At 42.1% G+C, this 22682-nt stretch overlaps 6 protein-coding genes across 6 annotated transcripts; 3 read left to right on the top strand and 3 right to left on the bottom strand.

Moving 5' to 3' along the window:
* Positions 1-3160: 3160 nt before the first annotated feature.
* On the top strand, positions 3161-4437 carry C922_03743 (actin-2; the record flags this gene model as incomplete). Its single annotated transcript, XM_008819332.1, has 2 exons — positions 3161-3608; positions 3755-4437. The coding sequence occupies 2 exons, from the start codon at positions 3161-3163 to the stop codon at positions 4435-4437; spliced, it is 1131 nt and encodes a 376-aa protein (XP_008817554.1).
* A 1415-nt stretch (positions 4438-5852) lies between these two features.
* Positions 5853-7253, bottom strand: C922_03742 (deoxyhypusine synthase; the record flags this gene model as incomplete). Its single annotated transcript, XM_008819331.1, has 1 exon — positions 5853-7253. The coding sequence occupies one exon, from the start codon at positions 7251-7253 to the stop codon at positions 5853-5855; it is 1401 nt and encodes a 466-aa protein (XP_008817553.1).
* Positions 7254-8455: 1202 nt separating this feature from the next.
* On the top strand, positions 8456-12082 carry C922_03741 (hypothetical protein; the record flags this gene model as incomplete). The annotated part of the gene is made up of 1 exon (XM_008819330.1): positions 8456-12082. The coding sequence occupies one exon, from the start codon at positions 8456-8458 to the stop codon at positions 12080-12082; it is 3627 nt and encodes a 1208-aa protein (XP_008817552.1).
* Positions 12083-12696: 614 nt separating this feature from the next.
* C922_03740 (glycylpeptide N-tetradecanoyltransferase) lies at positions 12697-14549 on the bottom strand (the record flags this gene model as incomplete). The annotated part of the gene is made up of 4 exons (XM_008819329.1): positions 12697-13743; positions 13934-13981; positions 14198-14320; positions 14535-14549. 4 exons carry the CDS (start codon positions 14547-14549, stop codon positions 12697-12699), a joined length of 1233 nt encoding a protein of 410 aa, XP_008817551.1.
* A 3845-nt stretch (positions 14550-18394) lies between these two features.
* C922_03739 (ubiquitin-conjugating enzyme E2 W) lies at positions 18395-19268 on the top strand (the record flags this gene model as incomplete). The annotated part of the gene is made up of 2 exons (XM_008819328.1): positions 18395-18797; positions 19012-19268. The coding sequence occupies 2 exons, from the start codon at positions 18395-18397 to the stop codon at positions 19266-19268; spliced, it is 660 nt and encodes a 219-aa protein (XP_008817550.1).
* A 1827-nt stretch (positions 19269-21095) lies between these two features.
* Positions 21096-22382, bottom strand: C922_03738 (hypothetical protein; the record flags this gene model as incomplete). The annotated part of the gene is made up of 1 exon (XM_008819327.1): positions 21096-22382. The coding sequence occupies one exon, from the start codon at positions 22380-22382 to the stop codon at positions 21096-21098; it is 1287 nt and encodes a 428-aa protein (XP_008817549.1).
* Positions 22383-22682: the final 300 nt, after the last annotated feature.

The following is a 22682-nucleotide window of genomic DNA, read 5'->3' as shown; positions in this document are numbered from 1 at the left end:
GGATTAAAAAAAAAAAAAAAAAATCTCGCTATCTTTTTTTTTTTCTTTTTTTTACTTTCCCTTGGCACTTTATTAGAAATCTCAAACCCATTTTTACCATAAAATATGCTGTGCATTACGTGCTAGGCTAAACCGAAGCGCAGTTCTGCTTATGTACCTTTGTGCACTTGAGGAAAATGGAATTGCCTGAATTATTTTACTGGCGAGAGTTGTTACACCTCACTGTGGCAATATTAAGAGCAAATTAGATGGGTCTCACATTTAGCTCGTTGAAAGGGTCAGTCGGGATGCGGAATAAGCCGAGCATAAACGATGAGGCAATTAACCCCTCCAAAAGTTGCAGCATACCAATATAGATCAATCAAACGAAGAAACAGACAAACAAATTGTGTACAATTGTGCAGTGCCTTCCGTGTGAGAAGCCCTTCCAAACATCCCCCCAAGGGGAAACATGGGCTTATGAAACATTTCATCTTCCAATAATTTCCCCCAGTTTTTTGTCACTATTTTGTTGGATTAAAAATGGGTGTGCGAGGAGCCTCTCAAAAAAATGCTATTTTTCGTGGAACCTAAGAATGGAACATATTTTACCCACATATGAAGCTCGTTGTGATGTTCATTTTTTTTTTTTTTTGATCTTTTAAGGGAGCCCAAACCTCTTATTGAAAGGAGACGTTTCAATTGTTCACATTTCGCATGTGATATAAAAGCTCCAAAATGTGACAGCAAAAAATGAAAGAGTGAATTATGCAGTGTTTGTTTGCTAACTGTTGAACTGCTACACAGTGAACATCTTAAAAATGGAATAAAAACAAAAATTTTAAAATCTTTTTTTCTTTTTTAATTAAGCAAGTAGAATTCACAAAATGGTGAAAGGGAACAACCTCATGCAGAATGGAATTGTCCGAACGGTTTTCACCATGTTTGGTCTGTGGGGGAAACGAAGCAGAAGAGGCATCCTTATGTATAAGGGTACACCAATGGAAAGTGTTTCGCGCTGGGCGTGGTAACACTATGGTGTTTTTTTTTAAACATCGGAAAAGGGAGGAAAGTCAAAGTACATAACACCGCATAACACAGCGTAACACGGCGTAACAGGAAGAGGTGCAAAATGTGGATTATCCCCATATAGCACGTGCGTGACGTTTTCGCGTCGACGCATTTGTCTGTATAACCCGTGCATGCACGCATACCTAAATATACTTAGGGGCAACATCTACGTGGAGATATGCCAATTCGGTGCTAACGGGACGGAAGGTGCTCTGCCTAAAAACGCTCATCTTTTATGTACACCTGTGAAATAGCAGTAAAACTGACATATAGGGGGGTTATCACGTACGTACGCTCTTATGCTCATACCTTTTACCCATTTGCGCACTAACAAAATCACTAACCCTTTTGGGAAAAAAAAAATAGATTACCATTTAATGGGGACACTTTTAATTTGTCTTCCGCAGCTTTAAGCAATATGGAATATTCTATATACACCACGGGGACAATTTCACAAAAACTCCATTTAAACATTTTCACACCATAAAATTTTTCCCTACAAACATGATTTCTGACTCTCAGTTTCTTCGAAAGTAACATGCTACTGCAGCAGTTGGTGCGTGTCCATATAATATTTGAGTGCGTTTCCCCTTTTTTTCCGAAATGACCCTTTGGTGTCCCTTCTCACATGTGCGTAGTATGATCTACGGGTGAAAAAGGTTACATTACTCCTATCACCATTTTTTTACGTACATATGCGATAGCGGCACATTCCCGCTAATTTTCCCCCCTAACGCATTTTTCCCTTACCTGATCCATTCTCAAGAAGCGACTCTTCAATACTGCCCCTACAGCGTCTGTAAATTTGGTCACGCTATTGAACAGTCATCTTTTTATTATTCCCCTTTCACATTTATGAAAAAAAAAAAAAAAACAGTGCACCTACATCGCTTCATCCAATACATACACGATGTCGCGAGTGTTTAAAAAAAAAAAAAAACACACATTTTACTTATCTCAACGTGTAAGGAGATATTCCCACTTTGAGAAAATAAGAATCAGCTTCTTCTCTGTTAAGCTTTTTAAAAATTCACATTTGGGGGTTCTATAACGGCTTTTGGTACTTAAAACTATTATTCACCTCCTGGGGGAAGCGGTTTTAACAAACTGTGTGAGCTGAAATGAGTGGACTGCAGAAAATATATGCATACGAAAATAATACATACATAACACATAAGGGGGCGTTTCTACATGCATACCTACACCCCTGCTGCCCACGTACACGCGTTCTGCCTAGTGTACATGTGCGCTTCCATACATGCCGCAAATACTTGCGATTTAGCTGCATCAGTGTGATTCTTTCGCCTGAACAATTTAACAAAAAAAAAAAAAACAAAAGAAGCACAAACACAAACGTAGAAATATACATAACAACTGTACTGAGTGACATTCCCCCAATTTTTGCAATAGGTAGCCGAAAGAAAGTACATAAGAATAAAAAAGTAAAACGGTGGGAGGATAGAGAAAAAAGAAAAAAATCATATTCATGCAAAAAGAGCCAGTGAAAAATGATAAATAAAATTTGAAAATCATTTTCTAGTTTTAATATGCATATGCAAAAGGTGGACATGCCTAGAGGTGTTATAGCATATGTATACAGAGGTACTTGTGTGTGTAGGCACGTGCATGCATAGGGGCATATAAACACGGCGGTGTATGCTTAAAAAAGGGCGTATGCTTATAAAGCAGTATGCTTGTACACCCGCGCGATGCACTGTCAGATGAGCAAAAACCTGCACATATGGAAAGCCATCCCAATTTAGCTCACTTCCATATTCTACATTTCCAGGCAATCATACTTCATAGAAGAACAACCCGCAAGAGCTTAGACAATTTCGCCCCAGAGTAAACTCAAAACAGTAAGGCATATAAAAGCAAAACTTTCTTCTTTCCCCTCTGCGTATGCGCCCAGTGGGTAAATTGCTTCTACATCGTTGCCGCAGTGGAGAACGTGGTGCAGCTTATGACGGGGAGTGGGAAGAAGGCCTATTATGTGAACCTACAGATGGGCCTGTAGATGCACATACAAAGGTGCCCGTAGGTGGACCCCCAGCCTCTACGCCGAATACTCGTCTCTCCAACCCCTTCCGATAACTTCCCTCTTTGGCAGATGTCAGAAGAATCCGTAGCCCTAGTAGTCGACAATGGAAGTGGAATGGTGAAGTCCGGATTGGCAGGGGACGATGCACCTAAGTGTGTATTTCCATCAATTGTTGGAAGGCCCAAAATGCCAAACATAATGGTAGGCATGGAACAGAAAGAATGCTACGTAGGAGATGAAGCACAAAACAAGAGGGGAATACTAACCCTAAAGTATCCAATTGAACATGGAATAGTGACAAACTGGGACGACATGGAAAAAATTTGGCACCATACATTTTATAACGAGTTACGAGTTTCTCCTGAAGAGCATCCAGTCCTGCTCACAGAGGCACCTTTGAACCCGAAGACGAATAGAGAGCGCATGACGCAAATTATGTTTGAGTCTTTTGACGTACCGGCTATGTATGTCAGCATTCAGGCAATTTTATCCTTGTACGCTTCTGGGAGGACAACGGGTAAGGCGTGGCCGTAGCAGGGTTTCAGGGGATTGTGCATGTGTCTCCCCCATTTATGACCCCTTCAACCCCGGTTAACAGCGCCCATCACCTCTTAACACCCCTTATCACCGTTTAACATTGCTCATCACCGCTCAACATCACAGGAATCGTGCTGGACAGCGGCGACGGAGTGAGCCACACCGTTCCAATCTACGAGGGCTATGTTCTTCCGCACGCAATCAACAGAATCGACATGGCGGGGCGAGATTTGACCTACCACATGATGAAGCTGTTCACAGAAAGGGGACACACGTTCACAACAACGGCAGAGAGAGAAATCGTTCGCGACATAAAGGAAAAACTATGTTACATTGCACTGGATTACGATGAGGAATTAAAAAAATCAGAGGAACATTCCGACCAGATAGAAGAAATATATGAATTGCCCGATGGAAATTTAATAACCGTAGGTAGCGAAAGGTTCCGATGCCCAGAAGCTTTATTTAATCCAACGTTAATAGGGAGAGAATGCCCTGGACTACATATCACAGCTTACCAAAGTATAATGAAATGTGACATTGACATCAGAAAAGAACTGTACAATAATATTGTTCTAAGTGGTGGCACTACAATGTATAACAATATTGGCGAAAGGTTGACGAAAGAAATGACCAATTTAGCTCCGTCTTCCATGAAAATTAAAGTTATTGCACCACCTGAGAGGAAGTATTCCGTTTGGATAGGAGGGTCCATTCTGTCGTCATTGTCCACCTTTCAGCAGATGTGGATAACCAAGGAGGAGTACGAGGACGCTGGGCCTAGCATTGTTCACAGGAAGTGCTTTTAAGCGAGCAAGGGAAAAGCATCATCTGTGTTAGGGCGCGGGTGCCGGCATGCCAAGTGGGCCACCAAGTGGGCCCCCTCAAATAGGTGCACCAAATGGGCACATCAAAAAGGGACATAATATATCCCCACGTGTAATCAGGAACACCCCAGCGCAGCATAATTAGACAGTGACAAACGTTCTCCCCACGAATAGCAGCAATTAATGTATCATAGGCTCCTTACCAGATCAAAGTTTTTATGTCACGCATTTTTAAAGAGCGCACCTCTTGCTCATCTGGAAAAATGTCTGGACACGGCACATTGGCTGCGGGGATCAAAGCGCTTAATTTATTCCCTCAATTTGAGACACGTTAAGTTTATTTTATATATTTATATGATATGCGTTTATGGAGCTGCGCCCTACACATCCATTTTCTTTTTCACAGTGCCATCTTGGTTCTATATGTTTTATGTTGCCCGCTCGCCCCCCCAACACACCCAGGAGAGTGTAAAAACCTCCGTCCATGCATACAGGCAACCCCCCCCCTGTCCTTTGCTGTGCCAACTCTCCATTTGAATCCTATTTAGTTTGACATTGCCCAAATAATATTATGATCTTTATTTTCATTTTTTAAACGTATTTGTTTAAAGATTAAATTTTTGGTTATGCTCTAAAGTGCATTTGTTTTAGCACATTCCATTTTTTTAAAAATAAGTTTGTTATTTTTTATTTTCTTGCGCGTAGATGGGCAGGGGTGTGTGCTCATGTGCTCGTAAAATTATATATGCTCATGCCGCCCATGTGTAGAGGGTCATCCTTTCTCGAGGGCGCCCGCCCCAGCATACTTCAGCAGGACACGCATGCAAATATTCACCCATTGGCACATTTACCCATTAACCGATTCACCCATTTAATGACTCACCCATTCACACGCCAGCCTTGGGAGGAAGAGGAGTGCACGCAAAAATAGGCATACCTAAGAAGCAAATTCTATTTGTCACTCCGTAACTAGTGTATGAATATATATGCACACCAGGCCTCGATTCACGCACCTTTTTTTTTTAAATACATTTTTATATGACCACAAATTTGTGCTTTAATTAAGGAAAACTTACAAGAATAAGCAGTTTAATACAAATCATATATGCAACAGGGATGTGTCGACAAGCCCTAGGTGGGGTTTAAAAGGGGGAAAGCAACGGTGCGCACAAAAAAAAGGAAAAACGGGAAGCAGAAAAACTGCTTAACCGTGTGAGGCAACCCTACGACGCTGCGCTATTTCATTAGCCCCTTTAAATTTCGCTAGAACTGCGGAATGCAAAGTTGCAGCTCGGTTGGCCCCCTTTTTTTAACATAACTTTTTATTTTCCCATTTTGCAATTTTTTCCCCTCACATACATGTTCTGCACCCTTGTGTACCCATACGAGTTTCCGCCTCAGCCGAGCTGCGCCACCCCCTCTTGCTGCTTCCCCCGTCGATCGTGGAAATAGAACGTGTTGAGAACCATCAGCGGAAACAAAATCGTGGCGTCGCCAAAAACTTTAACGTGGTTGTTCGTGTGACCCGCCTTAATCTTCCCCCAGGATAAAGCTTCCGTAGTATTTGCGCCACTATCACTGCCGTCGTACTCATTAGCTGTGTTTACATACACTGCAAAATCGGCTCCGTTTCTCATCAAATTGGCGTTACAGACGTGATGTTTCGGTAGGCCCCCCCCCAAAATGATAATTCCAGACTTCTTACAATTTAGCGCCAAAGAGTTAATCTTCTTGATATCCTTAACAATGTCTAAAATCAGATTATTTTTTATTTTTTTCCCATAGTTGTGAAAAAATAAATTATCCCCCAGGGACCCATCTGTTAACCCAGGACAAAATACGGGGATGTCATTTTTATGGCACCAATATATCAGGGAACTTTCATCATTTATTTCCTCCCCCAGCTTCTTTATGAACTCGGAGGGGCTCAAGTAGAACATGTCAGATTCGTCCTCATCGGAGCTGTCACAAGGGGGGTTGGACGGTTGTGATGGGGAAGGCGGCGATTGTGAAGGCGACGATGGTATACATGACGATGGTGCACAGTGGGATGACGGGGCCTTCTTTCCTTCGCGTTCTCTTCGTCCCCTTCGCTTGTCCAACTTCTTTAAAAAGAGCTCTTCATTTTTTCTGTTCTGTTCGTGCAACATCTTATTTAGTAGGGGCTGAAGCCAGTCCTCAAATTTGCAGTAGTTATCATTGGGGACGATTAAGTTCCCTATTCTGTTCCACCCCTTTTTCCTTAATTTTTTCCCGTTGAGATTAAAATCGCCCAGGTACGTTTTGGAGAAGCACTTGATAATGTCTTCCTCCACTCCCCCAGCCGTGGTCACAACCACGTCTATGAATTTCTTCTTTGCGAGGTACACGAATATTTCACGCAGGCCGCTAGAGATCATGTTTGAGGTGAAGGATAGCCAGATTAGACATTTTTTTTTTTTTGGTAGTGCTTGATGGTCACCATCGCTGTCCCGATCCTGGTCATCATGCGTCTCTCCTGCCCCTTCTACCCCCTCTGCATACTTAAAATGAATCATTTTGTTCATCTCATCAATCCCTATGCCCAAGTTGGTGGCCTGAAACCCCATGTATTTGTACTGATTTACAAATTCGTGCAAATTCACTTCTTTTTCGAAATTAATTCCTTTCACCACATCTGTGTTATCGGGAATTTTGTTCGACTTGACAAATACGGACGACTTGGCGTCATCGATTCCGCTTTTTTCATCGCTGCTCTCTCCATCGTCGCTTTCGTTTCTGATTTTGTTGACCTCCTTAAATGCCCCTTGTATCGTCATGCTGGGATAGACTTAAAGGGGATATACACAACCAAGTTCGCAGTGTTGGTGTTGGCGGCAGACGGATTAGTTTATCGTACAAAATTGAGTAGAGGCACATATGCGCGGTACCCATACACAATGTATGATGCAGCACTGCCACTTCCAAGTGTCTATCTTGTCGATTGCTCCTTACTCCCAAAGTGACAATCTCTGTTAGTACTTTTTTCTTTTTTCACCCCTTATGTCGGACAAAACTGTTCATGGTATTCTCACTTCCATGTTTTACCTTTCGCACTATGCACAGACTCAAGAAGAGCTACTGACAAGCATTAAATTTCTCCTTATGTACACGTTTGTTTTTTATCGCATCCAATGGGGGATAGAACCCGGTTGGCGTTTCAAAGACTTCTTACTTTGGCGTTAATTCCAGTTAGCATCTCTTCAAATAGGCTTAGCCGTTTTTGTTCTATTTTCCCAATTTTGACCACTCCGGTTGTGCCTCTTTTTCCTTCTTCCTACTTTTTGCATCAAAAAAAAAAATTTTCTTTTTTTTGTACCAATTATGGTTTGCTCCCCTTTTTTATTTCCTCCTACAGGGGGGTAATCATTCATACGTGCTGCGAAACAGTTCGAGAAATGTAGGGGCAAAAAAAAAAAAAAAAAAAAATTAAACAACCGACGTGACGATAACGAGAGAAACACCTGTTAGATGTACGGACCCTTTCCAACGCTCCCTAGGGAACGGGAATTATTACCTTCTTATTTTTTTTTTTTTTTTGCAGTGCTTTTAAGAAATAACTGCGCCATTTTGTTCTCATTTTTTCCTTTTTGCCCATTGCTCGTTAGGGGAAACTTATTTTATTCCCTTCTCAAATCGTGTATCTTTTGCATATGTGATACAGCGGAACACATGTGACGCATCAGAGTAGTAAATCTGTTGAAAGCGGCGTAATTAGGGTGAGCCCTTCAAGATGCTCAAAATTACAAGGCGAGTCCAAAGGTCACTAGCTAAGGGGTGCGTTAGCTACGTTCGCGATGCTCTCATGCGTTTATTCTTATTGGCTATGATAAGCACCCGCCATGTCTGAAGCAGCGGCCGACGGCATGTGCTGCTCCCCCGAAGAGAAACAGACCGACAGGTTTGAGACAAAACGGAGGAGCTACACTCAAACCTAAGTGTACAGACCGAGGCCGAGGAACAACTGGGATTGCTCCTCCTGATGGACACCCATCATGTGAACCTGAATTTTTTCCCGCACGATGAGGAAGAAGAAAGGGTAAACATAGCAAGTAATTTCAACCTATACTGCTCGCGCGAGCTCCTTAAACAGTTAAAGCTAAATGAAAATGACAACGTTATTATGTGCCGCACGAAAGGAGGAAGGAAGGCATATGTCTGCTGCTGCGTGAAGGGGTGTAGTGAGCCGAACCTGAAAAAACAGACAAAGTGGAATGACGTCTTTGCGAATGCATTTTTGTTGAGCAGTTTGAACATTGGCGTGTCGAGCGAACGTGAAGAGGAGGAGGATGATGAAAATGAGAATACCCGTGGGGAAAGGAAACCTGGGAGAAAGAAGCAAGCTGACAAGAAGCAAGCTAACAAAGGGCACCACAACGTGCGCGTTGAAATGAGGAAAGCCGAGCTGTACACCCCCATCAAACAAATAAAACTGGAAATGCAGGAAATAATTAACGAACCGTATGAAAATTTAAAGGACTATTACGATGATGAACATAGTAGCTATATGTTGCAAACCTTTTGGAATAATCTGAAAAGTAAGAACATGGAGAGGTACATAAATCTGTCCTTGTTAAATACTTGCTTGTTTCCATGGAACTGCCTAAAAATTTCTGTGCTCGGTGTCCATACGCGCTTGACCGTCACAGAGTTGGTCGTCCAAATGAAAGAGAAGCAACACTGGGATGTGGCTCCGCTCGGTAAGGATTTCCGCGTCCCCTATGTGAGTCAGAGTAGCAAGATTGTTGTGGAGAGGGCAGCCGCGGTTCCCTCGGAGAGTGCAACCAAGGGTGGCGGCGTCACTGCAAAGAGTGATGCCAATCGTGATGCCAACAGTGATAACAGCATTGATGACAACAGCGATCACAACAGTGATGACAAAAGTGATGACAAAATTGATGACAAAATTGATGACAGCGTAAGAGGTGCCCACCCCGGGGGAAACAGAACCAAAGAGGGGCCCAAAGAAGGGCCAAAAAAAGAGCCCAACGAAGGCGCACCCCCCCCTGACAGCGCCAAAATGATCAAAAACGGAAAAGAAAAGAATTACCAAAAAAATGCAGATAGGCAAAAAATGAAGGGACTAAAAAAAATAGGGGGGTACAAGAAAATCAAGGACGAAATTTATTACTACATTTTATTGCCACTGTTTTATAAAAATGTCTATGATGAATTCCACATCGATATAAACAGAGGCATTTTGCTGCATGGACCTCCAGGGTGTGGCAAGACATTCATCGCTTTGGCAATCAAAGAGGAGTTACTACAATTGAGGAGGAAATTATCACACATGAAGTTGAAAAAGAAAATGGATGAACTAATTAGATTAAAAAAGGAGAGCGCAGAAGAGCAATGCAGAGAGGCACAAACGGGCTGTCACAACGGAAGTGGGCAGTTAATTAATGACCATCTCATGGACGACATGGTCCTGCCAGAAATGGAAATCCTAAAAAGTACCGACCTAATTGATAGCAACAACAGTGGGTCGAAGATTAACGAACTTTTTCTGAGGTGCTACAAGAGATACAAAGAAGAAAAGAAATGCTCTATTGTGTTCATTGACGAAATTGAAATTCTTTGTGAAAAGAGAGAAAATGCAAACATAAATTTGTATACTTCTTCTTTGCTTAACAATATGGATGGAATAAAAAAGAACACACATACCATCTTGATAGGGGCAACAAACTACATTAATCAAATGGACTTAGCTCTGAGGAGAAGTGGAAGGTTTGACAGAGACATCGAGATAAATGTCCCCAACTTGAAAGACCGAATTGCCATTTTTAAGAAAAAGCTAAACAGAATCCATCACAACATAAGTGGGAAGCAAATCAAAGAAATTGCAGACTTGTGCCAGTCTTTCACTTGCTCGGATATCAATGCGTTAATCAACGTCTCCATGTACATTTGTTTGAGGGAAAATCGTGTTGTGTCTCGCAGGGTGTTTAGGGGGACCTTGCGGGGGTGGCACAAGGGGCAGGCGGTCGAAGAGGAGGGAAAAGAAGGGCAAAAAGGGGGGAAACATAAAGAGGAAGGAATAGGACAAAAGGGAAGGGAAAAACCTGGACAAAATAACGCGGAAGAACCGGGAAAAAATAACAAAGGAACAAAGGAAACCCAGGGGGCATTCCAGCGTGGGGAAGGACCACCCCCCCGAGCTGCCCTCAAACCTGCTCCCAAACCTGCTGAACGAGCGCACCTTCTCAAATACAAACACCTGCTGAAGGGGCTAAAATATGTGAAGCCCTCCGGGATGAAAGAACTCTACGTAGATATCCCCAAGACAAGAATCAGAGACATAGGAGGCTACCAATTTGTTAAGAGGTGCATTAAAGAGTGTTTAATATACCCCAAAAAATACAAACAGGTGTACGAAAAATATAACATACAGAGCCCCAAGGGCATCTTGCTGTATGGCCCCCCAGGGTGTTCCAAAACTCTGTTCGCAAAAGCCATAGCTTGCGAAATAAATATGAATTTCATCAGTGTTAAAGGGCCAGAAATTTTCTCTAAATATGTTGGAGAATCTGAAAAGACAATTAGAAATATATTTAAGAAAGCTCGGGAGAACAATCCCTGTGTAATCTTCTTTGACGAAATTGACTCCATCGCGGTGAACAGAAATTTGAACCAAAATTTCGTCACAAACAGGGTCCTATGTCAGCTGCTAAACGAAATTGACGGAATTTACAACCGAGTCGATGTAATAATTTTGGCAGCCACGAACCGACCCGATCTTATCGATCCCGCTTTGTTAAGACCGGGAAGATTCGATCGAATTATTTATGTCCCCCTCCCAAATTATAAGTCCAGATTATCTATTCTTAGGAAGACTTTAAAGTTTTACAAAATTAATAATATGATAAATGCACTGGGGGGAAATGACCCCCCGAGGAATTCCTGCGTGGGGATGAACAATGAGGAAAGACGACGTCCCTACGTGGCGAGGACCAATGAGGAAAGACATCCCTGCGGTGGGAACTCTCCCCCCTTCAAAAGGGACCTCCTATCACAAGGGGAAGCATTCGAATGGCAGCAGAATCCTTCCCCAGACACCGCTAAAATGCACACTGTGGGAAAACTACAAATTAGGGACGAAAAACATTATGTTGATTGTAACGCGGATTCCTTTATCCCCACGAATTCTGTGCTGGAGAACGAAGAGAAAGCGCCAAATTGGATCAATCTTTCGATGGGAGAAGAGGGTGAGGGAAATGCCAAAACGAGAAATGAGGAACAATTCCCATGGGGGGCGAATTTTCCAAAGGGAGAAAAGAACAACAGTCATGTGATGGGGGAACACCAAAAGGAACCCCTCCCTCATGATAATAATTTCACACAGCTGTGCCAATTTTTGGCCAAGAAAACAAAAAAGTACAGCGGTGCCGAAATTGTAAATATTTGCAGAGAAGCATCCATATGTGCATTACGAGAGACTCTGAAAAACTGCAGAAATGAAAAACAAATGCGGAGAGGATCCTTCCCCAGAAGTTCTTTGGTTGGTCTGAGCAAAGAGCATTTCGTCAAGGTCTTAAAAAAAATTAAACCGCAAACATCCGACAAGCTCATAAATTTCTATAAAAAGTATAACGAACAAAAAAAAGGGTAACTGGAAGGGGAAAAAAAAAAGATGAGGACGAGGAGAAGAAGGTGAAGAAGATGAATAACAAGGAGATGAAGCAGAAGAAGATGAAGAGGAGGGAGAAGGCGAGGAAACGAAAGCGGTCCCTCCTCGCTTTTACACACACACGTAGCAGTCGTTTTTAAAAAAGCACTCTATGAGATAAAAGGGATGTATCCAACATTAAGGTATTGCCCCCTTTCTTTTCTTCCTATTTTCATTGTGCACTTTTCTACCTTTACTCGGTCCACAACCTTTCTGAACATAACATGTTCGCAATTTGTTTTTGTTCCTCCGGGGGTGTTTTCATACGCTCAATTGTGGCCACAGAGGCTCCCTCCCCATGGGCAGCTAACATTTGAGGAAATGGGGAGGTGGGCACGGGCTCCCCCTTTCAACTTAAGCCGCATGAAATTATCCCAGACTGGGCGACCTTTCCAACATCCACGTGCGCAAAGCGCTTTGGTTGCTTGGCAGCAGCACAGTGATGTCATGGCAGTGCGACGTCACCGGTTAATCTGCACGGCGTTATTGTGCACCGCGTTATTGTGTACCTGGCTTCTTCACCACCTCGCCGCAGCACCGCCCCGCTGCTCTCTCCGTCAAAGAAGCACAATGCCGACGTGCGCTGGCGCGAAGGACCTGCACTTCCAGTTGTAGAGGTAGTACTTGAGCGACCCGTCGCCCTCACCGAACTTCAGGTCCTCAAAAACGGATTTATTCTGCATCACTTCCAGTGCGTTAAAAACATCAAAGTTGTTCCTTTTGGCCAAGAGAATGGCATCCTGCATTAAATTTTTGAATGTAGTTGTGGTGGTGACGTTGTAAAAGGAGTAGGCAGCATTGAGAGTGCTATACTTATCATTGCCCAGAATTTGGGAGGGTAAGGAATAGAAGGAAATCAGGTCTTTAACTTTTCCAGCCTCTTCATTTACATAAGTATAAATAACATTATCGATGGGAAGAAACCAATGGGCAATTTCTTCTTTCGTAAAAACAGCATATAAATTAAACTGCTCCAAATAACTACCCAACAATTTGTGCACTCCTTCGATATCTTTCTTCTTCATTAATCTCATATTTTTTAAATTTAATGTGTCATCAACTCGATACAATTTAATAGCTCTACTCATCGTTAATCTGGAGTTTAAGAAAGAGAATCCTATTTCGATTAATTTCTTTACATTTATAGATCTGTGATAATATCTTGCGTCACTTACTGGTTTGGGTAAGTAGACTCCGGCTGTGTAAATAGCTTGCCATATGTTTTCTAAATTTATCCTCCTTGTGATTTCTTTAATTAAGACTGGAGCTAGCCTCTTTGACCTCAACGTTTTATGAACGCATAAGAAATTAACCTCGGCCATTTTTATCGTTTTCTTATGAATGCATATATCCGTCGGAATGGCACTTATGAATCCGATTAGCTTATTCGACACATCATACTTTACGCCAATGTGCCACGTCTTTAAATAATTTGGCGACGTCAAAGCCCATAGTAAAAACTCCGCGGAGTAGTTAAACCGGAAGATGTTGTCGTCGTCTTCTACGTAGTTGTCTGTTAAGAGCGTGTAAATTTCGCTCCGGTCCTTTTCATCATTCACATCGCACACGTACCAGGAGTACCCTGGCGGCAGTTTGTACTCATCCTGAGGGAGAGAAAAAAAAACAGACATATAGATAGACAGACAGAAGAATTAATTATAAAGTGATTATTCCGTTAATCTGAGCAAAAAAAAATGGGATCTTTTTCTGCAAAGAAAATACGCGCCCCATTACAGGGGGGGAAAAAAGCCTCCATATCTACAACTTTAGAGGGACACATAAAAATGGTCTCACTTTTCTGACATCCTCCACTTTGTTGTCACTTATGAATGGCTCGTTCACCTGCAAGGGAGACGGCGGAATGTGTGTGTAGGGGGGCGAAGATGGTATCGAAATGGGTCGCCCTGCGCAGCTATGCAGCTATATGTACACAACTTTATCAACACAGTAATGGTGCGCAAAAGGATTATGACAGCCACACAACGAGGAAACTATGTACTCATGTTAAGGTGTTCCACACACATGGAGTGGTGGTGCACAAACAGCTAGGGGTCTCACCGATTCGTTAAACTCGTCATTTATTTTAGGCACGGGCTGCGTGTACCAAAACTTGTAATCAATTTTGATTTTGTCCTTGGCATTTTTTATTAGCTGGTAAATGTTTCTTCCGGAAAATTCCTTCTGCGGCGGGAGGGGAAATAACAAATAAGAGATAACAAACAAGTAACAGATAAGAAATATGTAACAGATAAGTGAAACATCTGCGATGCGATCCCATGTAGCTGCCTACGCCCCTCTGTGCCGCACGTGTGCGCGACTGCCTCACCGACGGGCTTATACAGTTGCGCGTCTTTCACGAGGCAGACATCCACCTTTCCATCCGCTCCGTTCTTACATTATCATCGTTCATTGTTTAATGCTCGGCTGGCCTGACTTCTCGTGTTCCACAAAAATGGTAAAACGCAACAGCGTCTGTGTAATCAAATCAGAAGGTATCAACGCATGTACGTATTTGTACCTTCACGTGTACACAAATTGGGCATCTACGTGTTTCCCCCTAAATGTTATAAAAGCGGGTGAGCGACGAATGTCAATTAAGTCCAGTAAGGGAACCCCTCAGTGTGAAGCAAGCGTAGGAATAAACGAATTAGCATGCGGTTCCATTCATCGAAGCAATACTTCGTATGCTTATGCCGCGTGCTCGCATGAGTGACTAATGCTTGCCTAACTTGGGTGAAGAATGCGGGGTTAATCTTGAGAGATTCGGATAATTTTGATTGCCCTCATATGACACACCATATGATGCAGATTTACACGGAGGGATGTTGCGTGCCAAAAAATGATGCACTGGAATGGAGAAGGACCTACTTTTCATACATTTGTTAACTTTTCAAGAGTGCTCCCAAGCACATTTGCCGATACAAAATATTTTATCACTGTTCCTCCACATCACTTAGAAATTATTTCATTTTTGTAATTTCCTGTCACTCTAATTTTTACGATGCTTTTTTGCAACGGAATAGGGCCGTCATTTTTACGTGAAATTGTTTGCCTTAAAACGGGATTTACTCAGCCATATCGTTAAGAAGGCAAAGGAGAAGTAGGGAAAGGCAATTATGTGGCATGTATGTGTTTGTAGTACAAGCTAGGGTTAATCCGATGTTCAAATGCTAACAAGGCATACTTTTTCCATTCCTCATTGCATCCCTCCATCAATTATTCTACGATTTCGTGTTTTACCCCCTTGGTGTCTGCGAAATTGGGGATGGGGGTACTCGAGGATTTAACAATTCAGATCACACCTTAAAATAAGATAAAGGAAAGGAACCCTCTTCTTAAGTTCGCTTTTTTTTTTTTTTTTTGTTCTGTTAAGAGAAATAGTTGCAAAATTAGGGATGGAAGAATGTTGCGGGAGTTTAGGCTTCTTACGGATATGTGCATACATATGTAAAAGGAAAAAGAGTAGGTATAACACCATTAAGAAACTTTATTTTATTTATTTTTTTTTTTTCATTCCACCGAATGAGTACACACAGGTTTGTACCCTCTTTGACTCCTCCTTTTGTACACTCAGTTTTGATTTCACATTTTCGACACAAGTGTTCACTATGGGGGCAAATTAAGTGTCAACTGTAGAGCTCAAATGAGAGGCAAATAGGGAAAACCCCGCTTAACTGAAAAAACGGAGAACGAACTCAACGCGGGAATGGTTACTTGTGGTGCGACTAGCATGACCCCTTTGTCGCGAAACGCAGGTGTGCCGAAAGAGACATTTCTAACGAGTTCTACCGCTATTCACTTCTCGTTCGTGTTAAAACTATTCTCCATGTGCATTCGAAACTTACGCATGCAATTCGAACGAGGTAACAAACTACGCACTTGCGCTACGCGATGCAGTGTCCCCCTTCCCCCATATTAACACGCTTATATAATTACGTACATACATGGGTACATTTCATACATGCGTACAAAATACTGTAGTAACAGGTGGAGTCTTCCAAATGGAACGTCGTTTTATATAGTTCCCCTTTTCCCGCGCTTGCGAGGTTGTAGGGGGATTTTTCCATTGCATTGGCATTCCTACAATGAGTTTTTCCTTCCGCTTGACGCATATTTGTTAAATATCTCTTTGACGGTCTCTTTAACACTTTCATTTTGGAACTCAGGTCCAGCGGCATATTCCCCATCGCCGCTTACGGGTACAAATGTATGAATGAATACATATCGCTTTTCCACGTTTTTTTTTTTTTTTGAATTGGGAATTTCTTCCCATTTTAATTCCTCAACAATATATCATAAAAAAGAAAAAAGCAAACCAGCAAACTAGCAATTTTCCAAATTGACAAATTTGCAGATTGGCAAAATTAGCAAACAAATGGCGTACAGGTAACACCGAAATGATGAAAACGAAGAAAAGTGCAGTTGATTTTTTCAAGCAAATTGCAAACCTAAGGAACTGCGTATCCCATTTTTTTGCTTGCGGTTATATGTAAACATATGGAATGATTTACCCTTCGAGGCTCCTTGTTCCATCCTCCGTGCCGGCTCTTATTGCTCTTCCTTTTTTTTTATTTTATTTTTTTTTTTGACCTCTTTAAGGAGTACCCGTGCTGATGCCTCTTGCATGCTTCTTCCTTCAGTTTAGCGATTAAAAAGTAGGAAACATAGCGCATAGCAAAATAGTCGCGCAAGCAGCAAAAGAGTAGCAAGGACAATAAGAGCACTGCTAGAGTAAACATCCCAGGCGTTGCAGCAATAGCGTTAAGCAGAGAACATGCATTTTGGTTTATTTTGCCAAGCGAACACGATGAATTACAGGAGGTTGTTAACATTACGAGAACAGCACAAAATAACGTGAAAATAGTTAAAAATAAGAGTTTTTTTTTTTTTTTAAATACCATTTATTATACCCCACTCCACAAGTGTAGCAAAATTAAAAAATGGTAACATTGAAAGAGGCCCTATGTAATGTTTTCACAAATTTAAATGTAATACGGAAAAAAGAAAAAAAAAATAGGAGAAAGAGAAAGAAACCAAGAAAGAGAAAGGAGAAAAAAAACAACTTCAGCAGTTATAAATTTTACGCAACATTGACTCTACACACTTGTACAAAAATGTGTTGCTGTCTTTCTCTATCATTCTCGTAAATCCGTACATTTTTTCTCATACTTGATTCTTTCCACGTCTCGGGAAAAGTTAAAAGGGGCATTTTTTTACAAATCTGTTTAGCCTCCTGCATTGTACTAGGCCCACATGCGTACATTCCATGCTGCCCATCCGTTGCATAAGAGGAGGAAACTGCTTCGATTGCGCTTCTCCCAAAAGTGTTACATGCTTACACATGTTGTGTTATGCCTTTTCTATGCTTGCCTTCCCCAATTATTTCATTTTTTTATTTCATTTTTTCATTTCATTTTATTTTCTCCCTTTTGATGTACAGAATGACCAAAAGAGGGAAATACTGAACGTATTGATCCACATTCTTCAAAAGTAAAAGAAATGTGCACTTGACGAGACGTGTGCAGCTCACCAAATGAGAGATATCGCCTACCTGTTAAACACGCTCGTAGGGAATCCCGTTTGTCCCTACCTTCGTCCGTGTAGCTTATCCTAGGGCATGCCTGCTCACTAACGTTTTTCCCCCTTTCCCCGCAGAATTATTGAAAATCCCTCCAGGGCAAAGTTTCGTTCCTTAAAAAAGGACAACAAAACTTTTATTAATAAGGTATCCTGGGGAAAGAGTGCATTCACCGAGTTGCTACTTCGTTGGCATTGCACACATGTACTTGCATACGTGGGTACATACTTAGCATCTCTGGTTACACTTGCATGCGTCCCTTCCCGAATACTTAACAGCTTCTGCATTTCACTGGATCGGATGCTGTCCTGAGGTGCCTTGGGTTCGAGGAGGTAAAGGAGGCCAAACTGTGAGAAGGCCGAAGGATCAATTGTTCCATGCAAAACTTCTCCCCTACTGTGGGGGGAAACCACCCAAACGAGACCATCATTTTTTATTTCTCCATTTATTCCCCTTTAAAGGATGAGGAAAAATGGTTCTTTCCCGTGGCGAATGACGACACGCTGACAAGGTATGAAAAGCTAGGGAATGTTCCTCGCCATTTTGTCACATCGCCTTTATCCAGTGCATTCCTGGGGTGTGTCCCTTCGTTTGGCACGTACCCAAAAGGAGCCATGCTCAATCGTAGCAGCTCTGGACATGAATAACAAGTCTAAGCTTGCGTCACAACTCTAAACATGGTTACCGCCGCCCCTCCCCGAAGGAACCTCAGCGAAATCCAAAGCTACGTCAAGGACAACACATATGTGTCACACAAGTCGGAGTCCGTGTCTGAACAGAGCCAGTCGAGCCACATGAAGAACTTTCGAAATTCCCTAAACGACCACAGCCTGTCTTCCAATGGAAACAACAATGAAGAAACGATAAAAAATAATACTGATGAGCTCAAGTTAGGAGGGCTCTCAAAGAGAAGACTGGAAAAGGAAAGATTGGAACTGCTAAATGAAAATGAAAACACAATTAAATTAATACAAGAATATTCCGATAAATGGATCATACAAATTAAGGGCGCAGAAAATACCTTGTACTCAAATGAAACCTTTAAAATGCAATTTAAGTTTACCGAGAAGTATCCAATAGGTGCGCAAATGGAGAAAGCTCTTTGGAGCGGGGTTCAACACCTCTGGAGTTATAGCACCTTCGTGTGCACATGGGCCGTATTTACCAGTTTGTGTTTACCCCCCTCACAAACACACACACACGCATACACGCACCCGTACACTCATCCATACACACACATCATATATGAACAATCCCACGTGCTAACCACTAAACCCTTTTCCCCGCCTCGCAGAAAGCCCAGAAGTGATATTCATAGGAGAACCGCCAATCCACCCACACATTTACAGCAATGGGCACATCTGCCTGTCAATCTTATATGATCACTGGTCTCCTGTCCTGTCAGTTAATTCCATATGCCTGTCCATCATTTCGATGCTTTCAAGCTGCACAAAAAAGAGAAAGCCAATCGACGACATGCTCTACTGTTCTGCTGGGCCAAAAGTTTCCCCCAAAAATATGAGGTGGATGTTTCACGACGATAAGGTGTAGCAGAGACCCTGCCCCATCTTCAGTTGAGGTGGAAAGAAAAAAGGAAGAAGAAAAAGGAAGAAGAAAAAAGAAACAGAAAAAAGAGAAAAACTGGAAATTTCGCTTATCCCGTTAAATCCATTTTTTTTTAGTACAGAACGTGTGCTCTGTTTGTGTTTGAATGCGCAGATTTTTTTTTTTTTTTTAAATTATCCATATGAAAAAATACTCATTTGGTCTACTAGCAAACTGGTAGTGTACCAAATTGAAGAGCACAATCAAAGGGGGAAACTCCCAAGTGCGAAAAGTACTGGCGAACACATGAAGCGAGGTGTTGCGGCTTCCTGGTTTGCAGCGCTTCTTCTGGCCGTAGTTTTTTTTTCTTTTTTTTTTTTTGCTCGTTTTTTTCTACGTTGCATGGATATTCAACAAACTGTGATGCTGCATTTCCGTGCGAGTTTTGCGTAGCCCATTTATTAACCATTAAAGGAAATTTCTTCTACATTTGCTTTAATGTCTCCGAAATTGTTTTTTTTTTTTTTATTTTACGCATTATTAAGTACCAATTTGCGTTATGCCTCTTCATGTTTTCTCCACCATGGCAGTTGAAGTTGCAGTTACAGATGTAGATACAAACGCGGCTGCAGTTGCTCCTGTTGTGTGGATGCAATTGTTGGCGCCGCCAATTCCGCGGCTGCTATTTTCCACCCTTTTTTTAATTAATACAACTTATCCCCACCTTTTTTGTTGAGCGCAAGCCGGGCCCCAACACAACCCCCACTGGCACCTACGCGTGTGTGTGTCATGTGCGCGTATGTACATGCGTCCATACACGCTTCAATGCATACTTACACATACGTACGAACAAATGCCGTGCACAGTGGAACCCCCCCTCCTCTTCTTCCTAATCGCGCAGTTCACACGCATGCTCAACTTACATGGCTCAGGAGGGCCCCTGCGTGAAGCAAAATATAACACAGCTCGTTGGCAAATTTTGCGAGTGGAGTAGGGTGTCTACCTTGAAGGTACCCATATTGGTTAAGACACCGCCACACTTCGTCCTTTCCACCCCAGTCTGTTCACCCATGTCTTATTTCTTCCCTGCAACGGTGTAATAACGTAAATTTGCTCCCCATTTTGACGATTTTTAAAAAAGCGAATAAGGGGTTGGAAGGGATAAGTTTTTTTTCAAAAAATTTAGGGAGCTTCTACACGTTCTGTGTCATACATTTATGTGAGGACATGGAGCGATGACTTCACGGATTCAATTACTCATTATGAAGACATAAGGAGGAAAAAGGGAATTTAATTTACACGGAAAACAAAAAATAGATACTATTTCTTCCCTATATTAATGGTCCTTTGGCACATAAGTAAGAGTAGGAAAGATCAATTTTGATAAACAAACAAACACAATGTATTAATAAGTGAAACAGAAGGGTGTAAAATGGGCTGCAATGCGCCAGATGCAAGCAAATGAACACGTATGCATCGACATATACATAGCTATAAGTATATCTGCATCTCAGGCTGCTGTGAAGAAGGGGGGTGAATTAACCACAGGCACAGTCAACTTGAGCACTATACGAAGGGCACAAACAAAACGCGCCTTTTTTAGTACCTCTTCTGTGTCTTCTCTCCTTTGCAAATCAACAGACACATTACTCTGCTGCACCGTGTAACGCCGACTCAAACGTTTCAGCATTGATTGGCACTTTGTTTTGTTACGGGGGGGAATTGATCGAAGTGATTCTTCCCCTCGTTTGTTTTGCATAATTTAGGAAAGAAGACTGCTCAGAAGGGTGGGACTCGGGGCAATTGGGCCAATCGGGCTAGCCGCTCCCATTTTCAGCGGAATATTTTATCGTAAATGTACCCAAAAATAGAGCTGATGGAACTTCTTTTCCCTTCCCTAACGTTTCCACTTGACATTTTCGTGTCGTATTGTTTGTCCCTCCTGCTGAATTCCTTCGAGTTGAAATTAGCTGCGTAGTGTTTGGCCCTTTTTGCTCTGCTTTGAAGAGGAGAAATCTGGTTGCTGTACCTTTTTGCTGGTCTTGACTCGAGATGATACTTCTGGATCGGGTGTTCTTCGACAGGTATTTTTATATGGTCCACTTCGTTCAATGCGTTACTCCCTCGTTTGCCATGAACCGTTCCGTCTACGCTCATTTCTACCTCGTTCTCATCGTTTACCTTTCTTTTAACATTTTTACTCTCTTTGCTCCCTTGGGATATGTCCTTTTCTTCCATTTTGTAATTTTCGGACAGTCGCGTGTGTTTCCCCCGTTCCTTTTCGCTTTTCCTTTTATCCGTTTTATCACTCATATCTGTATTGAACGAATTGTTGGGGGGGTTATTTGTTCTTTCTACATTGCTGCTAAGGATTTCGTTATTTTGGGGTGCAATTTTGGCTACACTTTTGGCTGCACTTTTGGCTGCACTTTTGGCCACATTTTTGTCTATTTTTTTATCCTTGACTGCAAGGGAACATTTTTGTGCAAATTTTACTTTCTTTATTTTTTTCTTTTTAAGGCTGCTTTTAGATACTCCTGATTGGCTCTTCGTTCTACCATCTCTCGCGCTCGCTCTTGCGCTAGCACGACCACCAGAGCAAACGATCGTGTCTTTTTTTTTCTTCTTCGTATGTGGATTGGCCACATTTCTTGGGTTAATGGAGCAGTTCTGCTTGCTACTCATGCTGCGGTTACCCTTCATGGAGAAGGCTTTACTAATTATTAGCGAATTAAATTTGTTATAGTTTGTGCTTTTCCCCTTAGTTACTCTGTCTAGAGAAATATTGGACGTTTGCTTCACCAGCGTGCTGCTCTGAAGAAGCATCATTTTTTTTTTTTTTTCTTCCTTCTTCCACTTCTTCACTTTGTTAAATAGCTTAGCAACTTCCTCTGCATACATCTCCAGGTACAAAGACACCTCATGTTTTATAGAATTCACGTAGTGACTCCTCATCGAGCTTGCACTGTGGCTAGTCACTCTGGACTCTTCTGCCCTTTTCCAGTTAACCTTTTCATTTTTCAGTTGGTGTTCGTAGGCGTATAGGAATATCCTTTTGGACTCTTCAATGTCGTAGGCCCTCACCTTTGCTTTCTTCTTCGCGCCGCCCTTGGTAACCATCTTGTTCGTCCGCTTGGCGTTTGTGAAGTTAGTTTGGGGTGTTAACTTAAAGAGCAGTTTTGCACCGCTAACTTGTGCCGCTACTTATCCTCTCCTTTTTGGCGAGATTGCTTCCTTTCCGCATGCCCTTCTCGGGACACGCTGAAAGACAAAGGAACCGAGCCGCAAACTTCCAATTTTGCACTGATGAAGGGTTCTCGAAAGGAAGGAGAAGCCGCGGGGATTATTTTGGAGACCCCACGAATGGGCACAGGAAAATGTACAATCAAAAATGCACCCACAACAAGGTGAACAGAATAA

Source organism: Plasmodium inui (assembly GCF_000524495.1).
Source record: "Plasmodium inui San Antonio 1 unplaced genomic scaffold supercont1.17, whole genome shotgun sequence".
NCBI lineage: Eukaryota > Apicomplexa > Aconoidasida > Haemosporida > Plasmodiidae > Plasmodium > Plasmodium inui.
The sequence above is the reverse complement of the archived record's forward strand: the minus strand, read 5'-3'. Positions and strand labels throughout refer to the sequence as shown.